Here is a 21,191-nt window from a genome sequence, read left to right on the forward strand (position 1 = left end):
CGGTTCGGAATCGGTAATAAGAGAAACCCTTTGGAGAAACCCGAAGTAAGTTTATGTGTTTCTGGCATTTAAAGCAACGTTGCCAATGCTAAACCTAAATTTAGCATGTTTTTTTCGCTCATTCTGCAATTACGAAAGGCGGTCGCCAGAAGAACGGCTCCTTCCCATAACTGCTATTTTACCAACGAGATCTGACTATTTATACCCACGAAGTTGCAAGAAAGAGTTTTGATTGCATTGGTTACAACTTTCATGCAGAGGGTGTTAATCTTTTGTTGTTATATTATTAGATTAACTAAAAAAAGATTAACCCCCTCCGCAAAGAAGTTAAAACCAATGCAATCAGAACTCTTCCGCGTAATTTTGTGGATATAAGTGTATATTTAATTATTGTCGATCTCATAATAGGTAATTTATTTAAAATCCCTAATCACCCGAAAAAATAGAAGATATGGCAACGTTGTAAATTTTCAAATTTCTAGATTAGATCTAGAATATATTTGTCTCTCTTACATAGGAGAGAGAAAGAAGGATATATCAAATGTCAAACTTCCATCTGGTCTCAATTTTCTTTGCAATTTTGTTAAGAAAAGTGTTTTTCAGTAAAATGTTGGACACTTTTCTATCCCCAATAAATATATCCTGAAATAAAGAAAAATTCAATGTTGAAATAATTTTCCGTTTTTCTGAAAAACGGTAAGAGACCGCCAAGAAAAAAATAGATTCGTAATCTACGACCTCAAAATAGTGTGTATACCAATTTTGGTGAAAATCGGACGATTTCCAGTTTTCCCAACAATTGCCACATTTTTTGTTATTTTACAGGGAACACCTAACAATTTCATAATAATGATTATTTTTTTTACAGATGGATGTAAGAAGATAGCTTTTATTTTTATTGTTTCAGTGATCCAGGGGGGGGGGGGGCAAATGCCCCCTCTTGCCCCCCCCTGTCCGGCGCCCATGATCAATCCATTATAAAAACCTAAAACATCAGTGCTAAAATTTATTTGAGCCACTTTGTCTACTTGTAAAAAAGTTGTTTAAATCACACAGATTATAAACTTTGTTTTTCCTTTATTGTTTTTCGTGGTTCCAATTTTCGGAATCGGGCACTAGTTAGGTGACTAGTTTGCGCACATAGCACGCCCACTTGTGGCCTGTAAAATTGTGCACAGCGCCTGACCGGCACAGTTATTAGAGAGATATCGGAAAACCGAATAGCCTCATGCAGTATTTACGCGTACCTTATCATGGTTACGATATGGGCGAGTCAATTTTTAACGCAACACCCGTTAATAACGTTACCGCCTGACGTAATTTGCGGATCAATTACATTAAGCGCTATTTCTAAATAACGTTTAAAAATTGCTTAAATGGGCATGTGCGGTTATTTGACAACCGGAGCCGGCCGGCGAGATCTTTTATTTTAGGTTATGTTTGAATTGTTTTGAATTATTACTTTAGTTTTATTAGGTAATTTGATATTTAAGTAGGTGAGATTAGTTTTAATTATATAAATATGGCTCAAAATATGGATTCCACCTCTTCCAATATTAAAGAACCTATAAAGAGGCTTAGGTTTACAGCAGATGACGACTTAGCCCTTCTAAGAGAATTTGTTGCTTGTTGCCCTAAACCCACTGGCAGATGTTGAACAATAAAGCACTGGAAATAAGCACTTTAGCCCTTTAGTTTTAAAATACCTAGTAAACAAAACAATTTCAAAGTTTTAAATTCAAAGTTAGGTTAAGTTTAAATAGCGGACGCGACGCGAACAGAATTCTTTCCGATCCGATAACTATAAATGAAGAGAGTTAATACCACCTCACGTAAAGAAAATAACACCTGGCCTTATTAACGTCCTATTCGGTTTAGCGATATCTCCCTATTACGCTGTTTATTGTTATTTTACGTGAGTTATTTTTGCGCACAGGAAATTTTACTCGTTTGCAGATCGTCATAAAAAACGATTTTCGTACCACGAATTTGGGACAAGATTTTTATCTGTATACTTATAGGATACCTAATCTGTATTTAAATATGCATATTCATCGCATTCATATTTTGTAAGATTGGAGTGAAAATCTCAAATATAAATCGTTATACAAAGCTTCATCTCAAGAATAGATCAACTACCGTAAAATGGGGTGAATAGAAACAGTTTCGTAGGCTATTAGCGATATACCGGTTGTTAAAAATGTGGTATTATGTTCCCGAATATTTTAAAACATGGGTCTTTGTTTGTTCTTTGCGTATACATATAATTCGATTTTTGAAAAATATGCATATAAATATTAAATAAAAATAACTTTTGTGTTTCTATTCACCTGCTATTCGGGAGAATAGAAACACACATTGATGTTAAGGTTTTTATCTATTCTATTTCCAACAAGGTGATTAGAAACAGATAATTATTACATATTTAAGTAGGTTTAGCAATAATTAACAATACATATAATATAACAACTTACATGTACCAGCTTAAGTATTACTTTAAAAATAAATATTTTATTTATAAAGTTTTCGCGCCATACAAAATAGGTGATAAATCGATCTCACATTTATTGATCAGCTGATTGACAGAAACAGTGCTGCCACAGATAAAAATATAGTTTTTACATTATTAGTATAGTATTACCAATGATAGAAAAATTAGATATGTCGACTCTTTTTACTTTGAATATTTTTAATCGTGATTTGATTTTTTTCAGAAATTTTGTTTCTATTCACCCCTATGTTTCTATTCACCCCATTTTACGGTAACTGATTATTGGTATCACTTACGTGATTCGAATCATATTTGGATTAAATGTTATCTTTTTCAAAGTCAATCATTTTATTATTTCCATCAATATTATTTATTCTGGCTTCTCTTTCATTTTATTTAAGCATATATCATTATAGATTAGGACTCTAATGGCAATTTTATATATTTATAAAAAGTCTGTTGGTAAACCCTCCATTACTAAGACAGCAAAATTGATCTACACAGCATTATGTTTTCTAAAAATTTTAACTATGGTTTTAGTACCCAAAATTTTTCCCAGAAAAGCAAGACACTATCTGTCAAAGTAATCAAAGTTGCTAAAGCATTTTTGGGTTTGAGCAACAGTGTTAACATACGCGTCAAATATCTAAACGAAAAAATATGTGAGGTTATTTTGCCTGTACTATTGTTACCATAGAAGCATTTAGTGCCCACACTACTAATTAGCCTGTCCAACGATTGGGGGAAGATTACCGACCAAAACATCAAAAAATACAATTTACCTGTTAATTAAAATGGCAGACAACTCTCGGTGGACAAACTAAGAGGTCAGTTGGGTATTAGCCTTGTATATGAATTTTTAAAGTAGCTCAACCGAAGACGTTTATGGATGTAAAGCACCAGATGGCGGGGCGTATTTCACAGTCTTTTACTAGAGAATTTTTTTTTATTACTCTGAATTTTGAAGTGACCAATAAAAACAGAGAAAATAAAAATCGATAATTTTCGGACTGTGCCAATTGGTTACTAATCGACCAGATACTTTTTATCTATTAGATATGCTATAAAAGCTGGTAATTATACAATTCGACCATTGTAAATACACGACAAATTTCGCAAGGCCGACGAGGCCGATGCTTTCCACTGATAAGAAAAAAAAATGTTTGTTTAGTTAATTTTCGAGATATTTTTTCTTTCTGAATGCACATTTTTAAAGCATTTTATAGTCTTTGTCCGCTTGATCTATTATACTGGTTGCACGTATCGAGGTTCTGTTTCTTCTAATTTTAAAAAATGTTCTTATTTCTTTGTAGTTGTAGTGGTTGTAGTGTAAAATTAGATTAATTTTATTAAGTTTAATTATAATGTTTAGTGTAGAATACCAGAAATAGTTTAGTAGTGTTTTTATAGTTTATTATTTTACAGTTAAGTAGTAGGTGAAGGGATAATTTGGTTATTTTTTCTTTTTGTTTGATTAATTATTAAGTTTGATAATTTTTTCAGTGTAGAAGTGGTTGAAGTAGTGAAGAAGTAGTTGTGTAGTGTTTTTATAAGAGATTATATTAGTTTATTTTGTAGATGAGTAGTAGGTGAAGGTATTTGGGTATTTTTTCTTTTTGTTTTTCTTCTAATTGTAGTAATTCTATTAAGTATTGTGATAGATACCCTATATCTTTCTTCAACTTCGTTGAAAAGTGCGTTATCATATAATTTTGGTTTTCTGGTAGTAGAATATACGAAAAAAAAAATCTGATCAAATTTATTTTAAATTAAATTAATCGAGTTTTATTAATTAAATTAATCTAGTCAAATAATAATAATAGTTAGTTTCTAAATACTATACAGGGTAAGTTTCCTACGATGTTCTCTATGGGTATCTCGGAAACTACTGGAGATAGAGAGTCGGTTAAATGGGGAAAAAATTGCAGTTTTGTGGGGTCACAAATATGCGCCTTTCGGATTTTTCGGAGAAATTCAAGGCTTACTAGATATTTCGAAAAAAGCAAATTTTGGCTATTTTAAAGCTTTGTCTCTAATTCCATTATAATCTGCCGTATGATCGAATAAAAACGGCGTCAACGATGGCTATGAAATGAAGATCGCTGTCATTTTATACTTATGTAAAATTATATGGGAAATATCATCGATCGTCATTTCATAGCCATCGCTGAAGCCGTTTTTATTCGATCATACGGTATTTTAGACAAAAAGTTTTCAGATAAAAGTTGTAGATAATCACATACCTAATGAGTTTGTGTTTTTGCTGTCATTTTTGACATATGACACAAACATTATGTTTTTTTTAAATGGAAACCATAGTTGGCCATGACTGATATATAAGCTTAAAAAGCGCCATTTTTTAAGCTTTTCAGCGATATCGATATATGTTTTTTTCGAAAACTTACAAGTTATAGCCAATTCTTTTCTTTCTTGGCTAATTTCCATACCAATAATACCATGCCAATTAGTTAGCATCAAAAATGTAAAAAGTTTCATGTTTTCAAAAAAAATATAAAATTCGTAAAGCACTCAATTCAGAATAAAATAATCTAAGAATGAAATGATTCTTTTATAAACCTGCATTAAATCAAATTAAAATAGGTATGTAACTTTTTTTTAAATATTAATTAACAGCAATTAGCATTATAATAAATTATAAATAATGTACCAACATATCGAAATAATAATTTGTTTGTTAATACGGTTTAGAATTCTTAAAATAACAGGCAAAATAATCCACAATTTACAATAAAATAAAAGTTTCGTTTAAATTTCTTAATCTGCTGATCACTATTAAAGTTCGCAGAAACCCTGGGCTATATTATTACATTACTCTGAGGAAAATAACGAAAATAATCGATATTTTTGACTCCGCCCCGAAAGGTTCACGATTTGTCCTCCAGTTGGCAGCACAATTTGTCTAGTCGGTTGGGCAACTTTAAGAATATATAAACAAGGGTATTAGACACCCATCTGATCCCTACTGAGTTAAAAAGAATACAACTATAACCAAGAAAAAGCTGTTTATTTCTTAAATATTAAGAAAACAAAATTATGTATATATAAAAAACGAGTACTTTTTTTGTGCAAACATTAAATATAGCTGAAGAAGTATGTAAAATATTAACAGTAGACAAACGTGCGTTCCTTCACCAAATGTAATGAAAAATGTGTTTTAAAAAAGGTATGGCAATAACAAATATCTATTTCGTCGCACATATCTCTCTCGATAAACTAAAAAATAATAACAGCGTAATCATAAGACGATTTGCGTACAAGCTATATTAATTTACATAAATAAAATTTTAATTCAAAAATAAATTTATATTTATTACTAATAAAAAGTTTCTATTTCCGTAAGGCCTTATCTCTAAGTTATTAAATCCAAGAAAGAAAAAATAAAAAAAAACCTTGAAATAATTGAGTGCTGCCAAGTTGGAAGACAAGGCTATCCAGAAATAGAACCTATTTGTTTTTATAGAATTAAATGTATCTTATTGCACAGAATAAACAATTTCAAACATCAAGTCTTACTTCAGTAAAATATTTCTGTTACAAACAATAATTGCTTTTCGTCATATCGGTACGTAAATTCTGGAGATCTGTAATATATGTAAAATACTTAATTATCTCTGCAACTTATTAGAGTAAGATTCCAGAGCGATCAGACTTTTCAGACAATTCATTCTTGTGAAAATAACTTATTTTCACAAGGATGAAACCTTAAGGTTAACTAAAAATAAGAGTTACTTTACTTAAATTTGTATGCCTGATTTTTATATACTGGGTGTCCCAATTAAGATGGATACAAGCCAATATCTTGATTGCTTGTTGAGCGATCTTTTTCATTTTTGGCAGGAGGCTGTATGGCTATAAGACGTACATTTTGCCCAGGGTAAGAAATGCGATACCTCATAGACATACGTTTTAATGGGGTTTGATATTTTTCGAGTCAAGAGTAAACTACCCTTAGGACAGTATTTATTTCAAATCTGATATATTATATTGAATCCTCCTTACCCAAGATACTTAAGTTCTAGTTTTGATAAATATTGATACAGGGTATGTTATTAAAATAAGGCATTTTTATTTTTATTATTATTTTTTTAAGTACTTACGACGCCACTGGATAAACAACTGGGTTATTATCAATAACCAATTATTATAACCAAGTATCAATTAATAATCGTTTTTTTTATGGTGGTTTGGTCGAAGATGTTGATTTTTAGTTTGTTATAGTTTTATAAATCTTCGTTTAGAGCATATTTTTCAAAGTTTACATATACGTTTATTTGGATTTTTTAAAACATTCCTCAATAAAACGAATAAAAATCATATTTCAGATTCCATTGAAAACTGGGGTTTTAAATTATTTTTTAACTCGTTTTATTCATTTGTATTAGCAAACTTAAAAAACAATTTTTTAAAGTAAACAAAATAAATTGAAAATATTTAGTTTTTTTGTATAGTATCTTAATTATTATGGAAGCTATCTGAAAACTTATATCGATTATTAATTGATAATTGGTTATTGATAATAAAGCTGTTGTTTATCCAGTGGCGTCGTAAGTATTTAAAAAAATAATAATAAAAATAAAAATGCCTTATTTTAATAACATACCCTGTATCAATATTTATCAAAACTAGAACTTAAATATCTTGGGTAAGGAGGATTCAATATAATTTATCAGATTTGAAATAAATACTGTCCTAAGGGTAGTTTACTCTTGACTTGAAAAATATCAAACCCCATTAAAACGTACGTCTATGAGGTATCGCATTTCTTACCCTGGGCAAAATGTACGTCTTGTAGCCATACAACCTCCTGTCAAAAATGAAAAAGATCGCTCAACAAACAACCAAGATATTGGCTTGTATCCATCTTAAGTGGGACACCCTGTATATTAAATATTACTGTAAACTATTATTAAAAGTATCAGACACTTTCCATGGACCAGAACTAAATGAAAATTAACTTTAAACACAGGGCGAACCCCACAAACACGTCAGTATTCAAAACACATCCCAAGTAGCAAAAAGAAATTCTAAAAGGATTGAATTATTTTATAACAGTCGAATAGCGTTGTCTTAAGGACTGTTTGATTTTATTAAGCGTTTGGTTTCGACCATTCTGTTTTTTAATAAAAGTTGTCATATTAAACTATTTTGTAGTGGTTTTTACAACGTATCCTATAACGCATTAAACGATAAAAATTTCTTTTTAGTATGATAAACACTTAATAAGACAATGCTATATGATAACAAACATATTATTTTATTAGACTCTTATACCCACCATGTAAAAGTTCTATAATATTCATATAACTAGTAGTCACAAGATCATATAATAGTTACTTAAACTTGTCTTATTAAAGTTGTATTACGTTGTATGATAGAATGTTTTCTTGCGTTAACTACGGTGCTGTATACAACACTAGTTATATAGCCTTATATGATAAAATTGTGATTAACAAAATAAATTCGCTGTAATATCTGCATTATAAAACTGGTAATGTATAATATAACCTCATTTTAAATTAAATGGTATACGTAGTTATTTATTTTGTTATTGTTGTTGTTGCAAAAGTAATATCTACGTACGAGTATAATCAATCACAGCTATTATGAATTCTGGACAAAGTTGGAAAAAAGTTAACATACGCAGTGGTAGTTATAAAGAGCATGTAAGAAAAAACTCATCGAAATTACGGCAAATAATCCCGAGAATTCCCTGGGTTCCCAAAAGCCAAAACCTCTCGGGTTGTCTGGCTTCTTCAAAGCATTGTTGCCACGTTGATGTAAAAGTTTTACTGTAGTAATGTTTGTATTGTTTTATTGTTGTTTTTCCAAGTCCTTAGGTTGCCGCTCACTCGTCGGGCATGCATGAAATGCATTGCGTGCATAAATCCATGAAAACCTGATCATGTTTGTTAGTTTAAATACTAATCAAATGAGATTTGCCAACATCCATTTGTCACAAATCTCAATATGTCAAAAATAGTTCTATAGTGCCTGGAAATTCTGCGTAATGATAGATATTTATCTTATACCGTTTTATTTTACCACAAAGACTTATTTAAGGGATTCATTTATAATAAAATGGTTGCATTATAATTCGCCATGTTTAAGGCAGAATTTTTGTATGGCCTATGGCCGCCATTATATGAAGCAAAATTAAAAACATCAAAATAAATTGTAAAATGTTTTTTTTGAGAACTATTTTGTGATAAGATTCCCACATACAGTAATAAACTGTTTAATTAAATTAAAAACAAGAATTTTTGAAAATTTTATTTTATTTTATTGTTTAAATTTATACGTAAACCTAAATCGAAATTAAAGCGCTTTAATTTTTTGCCAAATACATACCTAATCTACCAGTAAAATTTTCGGCGCAACAAAAATTTTCCCTACTTTTCAAACCCTATTAATGATTTTTTATATTACATATTTGTTGTACCTTTTGGCTCTACCCGCCATCGTCGAGTAAAGTCTCCTTTTTAACAATCCACATCCTCTAGATTCATTTTACGACACGCTTAAAATATAATTTGCTCCTAATATTCTTCGGTAAAAAATAAAATACTCTTGTACCTCGCTAAATGATCAAATGTTTTTATTGTTCTGTTTCTTAGATGTGACCACGTAATACACAATAAAACTAGTTTTATAATAGTCATATAACGCTGTGTAAAATAGTTGCATAAGAGTTGTATACCCTTTTTATAGAACTCTACTAAACCGTTGTATAAAAATGGGCCTTTTTTGGTTGTAAAGCTATCATATTACGGTCATATAGCACGTTATATGAATTGAGGTATCCTATAAAAATTATCACATAGCTGTTTATACAGCCTTTATAAAATAAGATTTGCTACTTGGGATGAGAGCACACCACTATTAAGAGCCTAAGGTTTCATCCTTGTGAAAATAAGTTACGTCTGGTCGCTCTGGGATCTTGGACTACATTTAAAATGTCAAATTGTTTATTTTGCTATCTCGTCATTTAACTAATAATATACGTTACTAAATACAACACTTTTCTGCATTTTAAAAATTAGTTCATTTGAAATCCTGTACAGTTAAAGCTAAAATATATTATAAAGTATTTTTTTTAGACCAATATAGTCCTCTGTCACGTTTAGTGCAAAAGATATCTAGCTGCTGAGCTATAGAAACTAAAGAAATTAAAATTAATTTTATCGCTGGCAGTCTCGATGGAGGAGGCATATTTTAATTTTTGTATACACTTTTCCTTTGGGCAGTGCCTAAAAAATAATTATTTGTTAAATTCTTCGTTGGAAACATACAGGGTGTCTTGTAAATAAGTGCAAGTATTTTAATTGGTAGTTGACATTTCAACCCCAAAAACACGCCGAAGAGTTTTTCTTTTTGATAAAATTTGGACAAGTTCTTTTTGTATTTTAGCTGATATTAAAACAATATTTTGTAAGAATTTAAAAGTTAATAAATAATAATACAAAAGTTAATTAAAGTTAATTATCGTGAAAGAAGCGATAGCATCTAAAAGAAAAATAGAAGAGGTTTTTTAATACAATCTAATAAAAATAAATGTATTGCTTATGCATCTGTAGACTCTCCGTATCATAGCCAGGTAATTTTTTATTTTAATGAAGCTATAATTAAATTAAAAATATATCGTATTTAAACTTTTTATATTTTATTAAGATTTAGTACAGGTTTTTTAAAAAAGTTTAGAAAAAAACGTCTTAGAGTCCAAAAGGATAAAAAATAATAAAATACACGTTATAGAAGAAATTTTATAATCGAAATTACGTAATTTTTGAAATTAATAATAAATTATTAATTTTAGTCAAACATTTACAACCCCTAATATTAATCAAAATAGGATCTATTCCACAGATAAATAGAATCGGCGACAGGGAGAGAAAAAAAAATATGATTGTTGTAATTTTTTTTCTGGTTAAGTGATGTCTTATTATGTAAATTAGAGAACACATAAATCTGTTCCATTAATGCAAGGAAGGTGATAGGAAGTGGATAAAATGAAAACTACATTTATTTAACTCGATACTGTCTTTATTATACCGGGTGCGTCCCAAAAGTGGCTCATCCCCAAAATATTTTTATATTTTCAAATAAAAAAACAAGATTTAGTATGTTAGTATATGACATAAATTAAGATTGATTGGCGCATTCAATTGTTTTTGGTCACTTCCTGTTTCACCGGAAATGACTATAACTTTTAATTTTTAAACGGCACCCTCGGCATATGACACTCTGAATAAAATGACATATCATATGTCAACTTTTGACATTTTTGCATATGGTTTAATTGTAATTGTAATACGCGGTTCATAACGACAATTTGACTCGAAATACCAAGTGTGTGGTATCAATATATTCATAAAAAAATGCTTTTTCCAAATATGCTAATGAGTCACCCTTGTTCCATTTGAAAAAATTGACATATGTATGATAAAAATACGATTTGTACATCTTTTAACTGGCCTAGACAAGACACGAAACCCATTAGACGATCAAACCATTTTTCCAAGGATCTTTGATTAAACCTTAGTGTTTTTAACAACACCATGGCACCCTGGATTGAAATTTAAAATACGATTTGTTTTTAAGCGACAATGTCAAAAGTTGACATATGATATGTCATTCTATTTAGAGTGTCATTTTTTATCGAATAAAGTAGCAATATAACGAAGGTGCCTTTAAAAATCAAAAGATGTAATCATTTCGGTGAAACAGGAAGAGACCAAAAACAATTGAATACGTCAATAAATCCTAATTTATGTCATATACCTACTAACATACAAATCTGTTTTTTATCTGAAAAATATAAAAAGTTATAGGGGTGAGCCACTTTGAGACGACCCGTATATTAAAAAATATTGTTTCATAATGTAATATCATTTTAAAAATTCTTGTATGTTATTTTAGATTCTGAAGATAATTTTAGAATAAACCGGAATATATTTTTAATAAAAGCATTATTAATTAACAGGGTTATAATTATGATCTTGTTACAATGTAAGTAAGTAAATACTGTAATGCAAGAGAAAAAATTCAGATTTTACATTTTACTAAAATATTATCTAAATAAGAAAGTCGTTTCAAGACTTAAATGGATTATTTAAGTCAAATTCTTGCAGATTTGGCACTGACGAACCATATTTTATAGCCTTCTTGAACAGAAAAAGTCAATAAAATAAACACTTAAAGACTACAAGCTAAGAAAATGCGTTAATACAGGCGGGGACATAGCGGCAACAAAGCTTTAAAGCTTTACCGCACACGTGCGACGCGTACTACAAGGTAATAAATGAATGAATAGGCTCCCTCGCTTCTAATCGGTGTTGTCATATTGTAAAGAACTTATCCTTTTTAAACAGTATCCGACTTATAATTTAGTAGTATAAGGACTATTTAATACATCTATGGAATATTAAAACCTACTTTGTTAACCTGTAGTATTAATATCTCAATATATGCGTATAACAAGAAAAAAATATTGATAATATTAAAGACGTGACAACATAGGCTGGATGAGGAAAGCTCGGTCGACTGTACCCAGAAGTAAACATGTGTACAAAAAAGATTGTTTGACCGCGTTGAGATGTAAATAGTGTAGTCTATATTTTATTTTAAATCTATGCGCCCAAGAGTTTTTCTTTCTGAAAAAATATGGACAAGTTTTTTTTTGTATTTTCTATGATATTAAAAAAATATTTTTAGTAAGAATTTAAAAAGTTAATAAATAATAATAAAAAAGTTAATTAAAGTTAATTATAATGAAAGAAGCGATAGTCTCTAAAAGAAAAATAGAAGAAGTTTTTTTAATACAATCTAATAAAAATAAATGTATTGCTTATGCATCTGTAGATGTTAGTAATGTATGGCAATCGCTTCTTTGATTTTAAAGAACACAATTTTAACAGAACGTTAACGGGTTTTGTAGACGTAACTGTTTTAAAAAAACTAAAGTGTTCACAAAAAATATAAAATCGTTGCATTTAGATATTTTAAATAGATTTGTTCTTTGTTGTTTTGTGTTTTTTTGCTTCTGAGCGACGGAAAGAGATATACTTTCCGAAAAAAGCCTAACGGACAAAAGCATTTTATTGTCCTTTAGGCAAATTTGTTTATTACACAGAGGTATAGACATTTTTTAAAAAGTTTTAAGTAATTAAAAAAATAAATTTACTTTTTTAATATGAATTTGAAATGTGTTTTCGAAAAACCAGAGAAAATTTAAAGAAAATTACCTATAAATCACCTTATGCTTCACGAATTTTCTTCTCTTTTTTCTTTTTAAGGAATGATGGAGTTCTTAAACCTTTCTTTTTCTTCTTATCTTTCTTTGGAGATCCTTCAGATATAGAGTGATCCTAAAATACACAGTTTATGTTTAAATTCATGAAGTTAAATATAAAATCTTTTATACCTCTTTACTACTCTGAGATAATGTACTCATATGAGCATCAGACTGGTCACCATTTACAGTATTCTCACCTAAAAATACAATATTAGTAGAAAGCTAAAATATATTGAATATTTCACAAGATTACTCAAGAGTCTTAGTAAAAATAATGCATTTTATTTAAAATTCTAGATAGTTAGGAGAGATAGTTAATTAAACCTGTATGCTTATTAACCAAAGTTATCATTCAAAAAATATAAGACTTTTGAGTTACCTTGGCTTGCTATATAAAAAAAAATAGTTAAGTACAGAAGATTCTAATAGTAACTCGTATAATAATTAGTAGTGGGAACTATCGAATGAATACTATCGAAACATTCGATAGTTGCAATTCATTCGAATAAATCGATAGCTAGTAAGAAAACATTCGTCGAAAACTATTCGAATAAAAATTATCGAATAGATCCGTCATCTGCCTTGAAATATTGTATTTTAGTAATTCGGCAGCAAAAACCATTCATTTATCAAATTCATTTATTCGTCAGGATCGATTTTAATGAAATTTAAACTGGATTTTAGTTGTCGTCCGGCGACGTAGGTTTCTTTCCTAGAAACCCGACAGCGGTCGGTGGCAATGCTATGAAAGAAGCCGGCATCTTTGATTTTTTGCGGAGTCAAATAAAGATAAGGACACATTATTTTTTTATTGAGGTGCTAGTATTTACACAGAAAATACATTATGAAGGGCGCTGTTGCCATATATTCGTATTAGTTAGTATTAGCAAAGAATATTATTCTTTAGGATTAGTTAGTTAGGGATAGTATGTCTAATGTTTTGCATCTTTTTTTATTAATATTCTGTTATTACACTGCAATAATACTTTTTATTTTGGATGTAGGAAAATGATTTTTAATGTTTTTAAGCAAAGACTGGTTTAATAAATAATAATAACAGTAATAATTTGTTATACCTATTAACAACAAAATTTAAAATCATTTAATAATATAAACATTTTTTTAAGTAGTAGCAAAATATAAACAACAAATAGAAGTCAAAGTATTTATATTAGATCCTATTTAAAAATAATATAGTCTCTAAATGGCAACGTTGGTTTATTAAATAATAATAGTTACAGAACTAATTTGTTATAATAACAACAAATTTTAAAATCATGAAATATAAACATTTATTAATTTTCTAAGCATGCAGTGTAATAGAAGGAAAATATATATAAAAAATTAGAAATCAAAATTATTTATATTACTTTTTATTACTTTATATTACTATTTAAAAATAATATTTACTTTTACTGACATTTACTTTAAAAAATAAATTAAATATTTCTTCGCAAAAAACTAAATGTAAGAGAATTAGCATAAACAAAATACATTGTTAACTTTTTTTTTAAATTGGCACGTGTAAAACTTTCAATTAAATTTTTTCACCCCAAAATTTGAGTTACTTAACCACATTACTTAAATATGATTATTAAGTTCCAACTAATTCATATTATTAAAACATCCAAAATACAAATATGTATTTTTAAAATTAATTGTAAGTTCATCTCATCTCTCTTAAAAATTGTTTACAAATTTCCCATTAAAAAAATGCAATCTAACCTAACCATAATATACCATATAAAATTAAATAATTGAAAGATCGGGCTACGGAAAATCACACAAATTTTCGGAAAAATTTTGACCACTTCGCACACAATCGTCAATTAAAAAAAAACTACTATTTTTCTATTTTAGTATTTTAAATATTTTAATAAACGCAAAAATAGCATAGTATTTACAAGGCGAGGTTATAAAAATTTGGAAGAACTAATAATGCACTGACGCACACAAAAATCAAACGAATACTAAATTTCATTTATCAAAAACATTCGATAGTCGTGGCTCGTGGCGCAACGATAACCATTTAGTCGCACGGCGAGGTTGTCACTTATGCTTTAATATACAAATAAATGAATTATTTTATTCGAATAAAACCATTCGATAGTTGAAATCATTCATTCAGTAACCATTCGATAGTTCCCATCGCTAATAATAATATATACCGATCTGGTCATCGACACTGCGTGGTCTGGATTTTAACGTGCAAGACAGTTTAATGGAAAATCAAATGTATTAAAAAGAGATAAAAGTTGGGTTGATGCATTTTTTCTGTGCAGTATTGCCGGATTTTGCATCAAAATTTCTAACTGCACAAGTAGGCGTTTACTAAAAATGTTACATCTAGGGTTGAAACGTTATTTTACTACAGCTCTGTAATAGATTATATTTAGCTTAGGTATATTATCTTCAATTCAGTAGTATACATGACATTTTTTAATATAGTTTATTTTTTTTCTATGCACGTTTTCCTAAACACGTAAAAACCGACAACACTGTATGACGCTTTTTATTTTGTCTCTCTGTCTGTCAACCGGATATTTATATTTAGCTCTGTCGCATGCACTAAAATACAGACCACGCAGTTTCGATGACCAGATTGGTACGAAATATCATTCTTATTGATATTCCGTATAACACATAGTATTAGAACGTTTAAAATGGTATATTAAAGTCTTCTGTCCCCATATCTTTAATTTTGATGTATCTTCCAATTATATTTATTAATTTACAGTTTAGAACATCTAAATGAATTACTTACTGATAATAAAATATTCTTTAAGAATTAGTAAAAATAATGTACAAATATTACATTATTAACATCAAAATTATAGTTCTTCCAATGTTTAATAGATAAGAATTACCTGTTATCTTCAAAGGTTAATATATTATAAGGAAGTTGCAAATAAAATAATTCACACAGACAATAAACATGCTACATATATTCAATTCAAAAAACTTAAATGCAATACAAGGAACAAAAATTAATATTTAAAATTTAGCTTTCTCATAACCCATCCAATCACCTGAATTATTCTTTGACATATTTTCCTTATCTTCGTCGCTTAACATACTGAACTCATTGCACTTATTATCATCATTATTATTCTTAACTATTACGTTTGTAGTAAAAACCACCCTACTTGTTCTACCCAACGCACTTGGTTCGCCTCTATAAAACTGTATCTCGTTATGCACAGCAACGTTAACTTCGGTATCAGTATCAGACAAAATTAGTGATTCGGAATTATTTTCACCAAGCTCAGACGAATCTGCAACATCGTTTAAGCTGCTATCGTCATAAAGAAACTCATACTCAAATAAACTATTAGACTCCTCAACCACTTTATGATCAGGTGATAACTGAGTATCAAATAAATTTTTAATACTTTCTTCCATGATCGGAGACAAGGAACGACGTCGACTTTGTTTCTCTTGTGGCGAAATATTATCAATACTATTTCTTAGTAAAGAAAAAGTTGAGGCTTCAAATAGTGAAGTTTGCTCTATTTCACATTCATTAGGAATATTATCCACATTTATTACAGGTCTTTTTGCAGGAGATTCGGGTTTCAGTGGACTTACTGTATACCAAAAACTTTCAGACAGATTCTTTGAGACTTTCTTGAATGCCGTAACAGATATTTCTGGGTCTGTATTTAAACGTTTGTTTTCATTAGATTCTTTTGCTGGCTTAAAGTCAGGTTTTTCTGGAGTAGAATGTTGTCGATCCTGTGACAGTAAGTCTTCGGAAAAATGTGTAAAATTATCTGCATCGATCGCGTTAAAAAGCTTGTCCAATAATTCTGACAAAAATTCAGAAATCACAAACAACCTATCTGATATATTAAATGCGTTATCAGAGTCGTTCGAATCATTCTTCAATCTGTCATCGTTTCTAAGTAAATTTAAGACATAATTAGCGATTGAAAACCTTAATTGAGTTTTTGTTTCATCATCTGCCACTTCACTGTAATATTCTTTATATAGATCTTTCAGTTTTGTTAAAAGTTTAATTGTAATTTCGTCATCTTTAATTTCAGGAAGTATTATGAGATCGCTAAGTTCAAACCCTTCGTTACCTAGATAATCTGCAATAACTGACCCAAATTTTGAAATGTTATGAATATTATTTATCAATAAATTCGTATTAGTAAATTCTGAAAGATCCGCTACTCCTTCGTCAGTTTTTATATCTGGAACATCATCGTCCAAATTTTCATCATCTACAATTGACTTTTCAAGTTGATCAGCTGCTTTTGTAGATGTCTTATTTTCAGCTTGTTCAAAAATATCAGAAGTATTTGAATCTATAGATGTTTTATCTCCACTAAAGCTACTACTGTTATCTTTAAATATTACAGAACTGGAACTTTCAGAAGACGGAATTATCTCATTATTTTCATCAGCAATTACTATATTCTCGTTGGGAGCTAATTCAGCAAATCCTTCATTGTTTTCGTATTGTTCAAGCTCAGTAAACTCATACTCCTCAGGTAACTTATCATCAGGTTTATTAAATGATTTAACAAGGCTCTTTTGCATATTTTGTAATACTTCCTTTTCAAAAGAACTATGTGTATCAGAAACGTGCAAAGTGTTAGAGGTAGAATCAACATAGAGTGGTGTATACTGAATATTATCCAGCTGATTCTTGAAATTTCGTTGAAAATTATTCATATATGCTGTTTGACAAGCTTGGCTATTTAATATTGGTATGTCAATCAAATTCAAAGCTTCAGCAAACGGCAAAATAAACGCTTTTAAGCTATCTAATGAAATATTCACAGTAATTGGATGTGTTGTATCAATTAGTTTTATTTTAGTAATGTTTATATTGATATTTTTAAGAGGATGGTTAGTGCGAGATGATGCGTTATTTTTATAAGGTACCAATGAAACAATCGTAGGACGTTTGATTAGTGCTACTTTAGTTTCGTGTACGACGTGGAAATGTAATGGATTGGGAATAATATAGGAACCCTTTGGAAAACCTGCGTGACTTTGAGTGCGATAGCAACTTCTAGGTAATTCTATATTAAAAATTTGGTGGGTTAGATCTTCATCATCTGTAATAAACATGATGGCGTGTTAAAAAGAGTACTTATTAGAAAATGAGACCCAAGGGATTCTGAAAAGCTAAAGCTCGTGAAAAAAAAACGCTAATTGCGGGATGGGGATTATATACATATGCATCTACTGTGAGGGCAACTGTTACTTTTGGGTCGGTATTTACATGTGTGGAAGTAAATCGCATAAGGATCTTATTGAGTCGGAGTGAGAGAAATGCAACGGTGTACTGTTGCGGCGTTGCCACATTTTCCCGGTAAGTTTTTGGAATTATAAAGATATCGTTAAGGTCTCCATATTTTTTATAACGAGAAAACGTCAGTAATCGCGATAATTTAAATCTCAACTTTTTAATACATAACACGCGATAACTCAAGAACCACTTTCGAAATTGAAACTTTTTTTTATTTTGAGGCTCGGATCTTTTACAAGGCTTTTAAACGAGAAAAATTCTTTTTTTTTTCATTCAAAAATTTTAAAATACCCGTTCATTTACTTTTAGAACATAGCAACATAGCATCAGCAACCGTGTAACTTTTTATTTATAAAGATTTTCACATACTGTGTGCGAAGAAAATATAGCAGAAGTATTAAGAAAGTTTTTGAAAATAAACTAAGATCAATTATTTCTAATAGATTTCGAAATATATATCGATTTTTGAATTCAGAGTTCTAATAGCGCGACCACTGTCAAACACCAATTCAATTCCACTTATTTTTATCAAAAGTGCAAGTGCTTCTAACTTGCACTTAAAAATTTACAAGCTATAGGGAAAATGACAACGACTCGTGAATAAATAAACAGATAAAGTATCACGAGACGTAATTAAATCGTAAAGCTGAACGCATGATGTACACCCGTCCATGAATTTGAAATACTGATTAGGTATCCCCTTCCACGTCTCTTATTAGCACAGTTATAGTGCACAGATTCTCGGTTTATTTCATACGTTTGGCAACGTTTTTACTGTTCTCTCTTTGTTCAGTACATTATAAACGCATTGTACTCTTCTTACACACGGAAATTTCGACCCAAAACTAACCTTTGCCAGCCCTTAGTATAAAATTAGACTACAAAATTAAATAAGCCGACAAAGCAAAGCATGACATACTGTGAAATTAACTCAATATCACCTTGATATAACTGAAATATACTTACTTCTAGAACTGTTAACTGAATGCCTTTCAGCTCTCAGGAACTGTTCCACTGGTGTGGTCGGTGAAACTAAACATGCAAAAAGGTGTAATTACATGCAAAAAAAATGCCAAAAAAAACTGCATATGACAGCCAGAATAGTCAAATAAACCAACACTATTAAGCCAACTAAAATTTACTGTAAAACAAAGTACTCAACAACTTACCATCACTTAGAACTACTTCTGGTTGGCTTGGTTTCGGTGCTGTTGTGGTTTCTATCCGAAGTATTCGGGGTTCTATCAAAGAAAATTATGTAGTAATTCAAAATGCACAATGTTTAAAAATTTACCATCTCTACTTTCTTCTTCTGTTTCGCTCGTCACAGATGTAGGCGATCTTAAATGGAGGCTATCCATTCTTTTATTTATATTAGATGAAGACAAACCTTCCGATTCACTATAATCAGTATCGTCTAAAATTAAAAAAAAAACAGTAAGTTCTCAAGTCGCTAATGGGCAGTTACAATAATAAATAAATGCCAGACAGAAAAAGAAATCAATGAAATAAAATGACAAGACAACTAAATCTAACGTCATCCTAGATCATATATACTTAACGTCATATATTTTCTTTGAAATGTCTTTGATAGAGAAATTTCAACTTTACTTACATTCGCCTCTTGACTTCTTCTCCACGACTTTCTTGTAATCTTCTAGTTCTTCATCTGTCACCGAATCAAATGGATTTTTAGCATACGGGCTCTTATATACCATGGCATTGTGTTGGTGCCCTCTTTGGATGATACCCTTAGAAGCAGCTCCCATTAAAACTACATGGTCACCTAGGTACAACATATGATAGTCATTAAATAGCGAAAAAAAAAGAATAAATAACAAAATGTCTACCTGTTTGTGTCACAGCGGCATCTTGCATCTTCCGAGCCTCTTCCCATGTAACGCCTTCAAGAATGTGAGATTGGGGACCAGCGGAAATTTTATCGGCACGTCTATAGTCCTTAATCTGTGATTGAATGAATAAGTTACAGAGATACAAAAATTAGTTTATGTAGTTTTATTATTCCTCATATTAAGTTAAAACTTACATTACATTTTCAGAAATTTAAGAAACGAATATACAAGGTGATCCAACGTTCTGAAATAGCTCTATCCTCTATATCAGGTTACTGAGATATAAGTTTATTTAAGATTTTTACTCCAAAAAATATATCACGTATTTTAAAAATAATAATGTCAATATAGAAGATGATTCAAACAATAGTTGATTGCGTACACATTTTGGAACGCTGGTCACCGTTTAAGAGAACTTCTTACAAACTTTAAAAATATTTATACTGTGCTGGAAACTCTTACTTTTGGGTCGGTATTTACATGTGTTGAGGTAAATCGCATAGGGATCTTATTAAGTCGGAGTGAGAGAAATGCGACGGTGTGCTGTTAACGGCGTTGCCACATTTCTCCGGTACGCCTTTCCCTATCAAGTAAAATCACGATCGCAAACCGCTTATTTTTAAAAGACCTTCTTTTCGAAAAGATAACTAGATAAAATCATTAGATATGTTTCTAAGCAAAAAATAGAATTATAAGGATATCGTAAGGGTGTCTATATTTTTATAACGAGAAAACGTCAGTAATCGGGATAATTTAAAAACTCAAATTTTTAACACATAAAGCCGGGTCTCCACCAAAGCAACATATGTCGACGACATTGTCATCAACTTTTGTTACTATTTTCATAAATATTAACCACTACCAAAGAAATATTGATGCTCGACTTCATTTTTCGACTATTTTAAGAGCGAAAGTTTATTTAGTGTTTATCAACATGTGGAACGACGAGCATGTAATTATAATCTCAGCTGCCTTCCTTATTATTTCGCGAAATGAGCGTCATCAAGCCAGACGGCAACGTCGTTCTTGGATACGTCCTAGCCTCCGGAAGAGAAATTTATATAGTCTTATATATAGACTTGCTCACTGATCTTTGTATAGATGACTTAAATCCGCTCCACAATAAAATAAGAAGTAGTTTCAAGAATTTTCTAAGAATGAGTTGAGCTGACTTTGAATCATTGCTCCAAATGATTGGTTCCAGGATCTGTGTCTATAAAAGGAATGCGGACAAAAAACATTTAAATAAACAGCAATATATTTTATACG

At 30.1% G+C, this 21,191-nt stretch overlaps 1 protein-coding gene across 5 annotated transcripts in view; it reads right to left on the minus strand.

Moving 5' to 3' along the window:
• Nucleotides 1-9,252: 9,252 nt before the first annotated feature.
• The window catches only part of LOC115884782 (protein hu-li tai shao), a 128,171-nt gene continuing 116,232 nt past the window's right edge, over nucleotides 9,253-21,191 (minus strand). The window contains exons 10-17 of one of the 5 annotated variants that reach the window (XM_030903461.1): nucleotides 19,920-20,034; nucleotides 19,685-19,855; nucleotides 19,364-19,486; nucleotides 19,239-19,310; nucleotides 19,036-19,101; nucleotides 12,933-13,000; nucleotides 12,765-12,876; nucleotides 9,253-9,759 (exon numbers count right to left, since the gene is read on the minus strand). In XM_030903461.1, coding sequence (XP_030759321.1) covers nucleotides 12,766-12,876; nucleotides 12,933-13,000; nucleotides 19,036-19,101; nucleotides 19,239-19,310; nucleotides 19,364-19,486; nucleotides 19,685-19,855; nucleotides 19,920-20,034 — 726 coding nt within the window. In that variant the 3' untranslated portion in view covers nucleotides 9,253-9,759; nucleotide 12,765. Of the gene's footprint in view, nucleotides 9,760-12,753; nucleotides 12,877-12,932; nucleotides 13,001-15,765; nucleotides 17,876-19,035; nucleotides 19,102-19,238; nucleotides 19,311-19,363; nucleotides 19,487-19,684; nucleotides 19,856-19,919; nucleotides 20,035-21,191 lie in introns of those variants that run through there. The other 4 variants (XM_030903460.1, XM_030903462.1, XM_030903459.1 and 1 more) reach the window with 4 other exon arrangements.

Source organism: Sitophilus oryzae, unplaced genomic scaffold, assembly GCF_002938485.1.
Source record: "Sitophilus oryzae breed Bouriz unplaced genomic scaffold, Soryzae_2.0 scaffold_357_pilon_pilon, whole genome shotgun sequence".
Lineage (NCBI taxonomy): Eukaryota > Metazoa > Arthropoda > Insecta > Coleoptera > Curculionidae > Sitophilus > Sitophilus oryzae.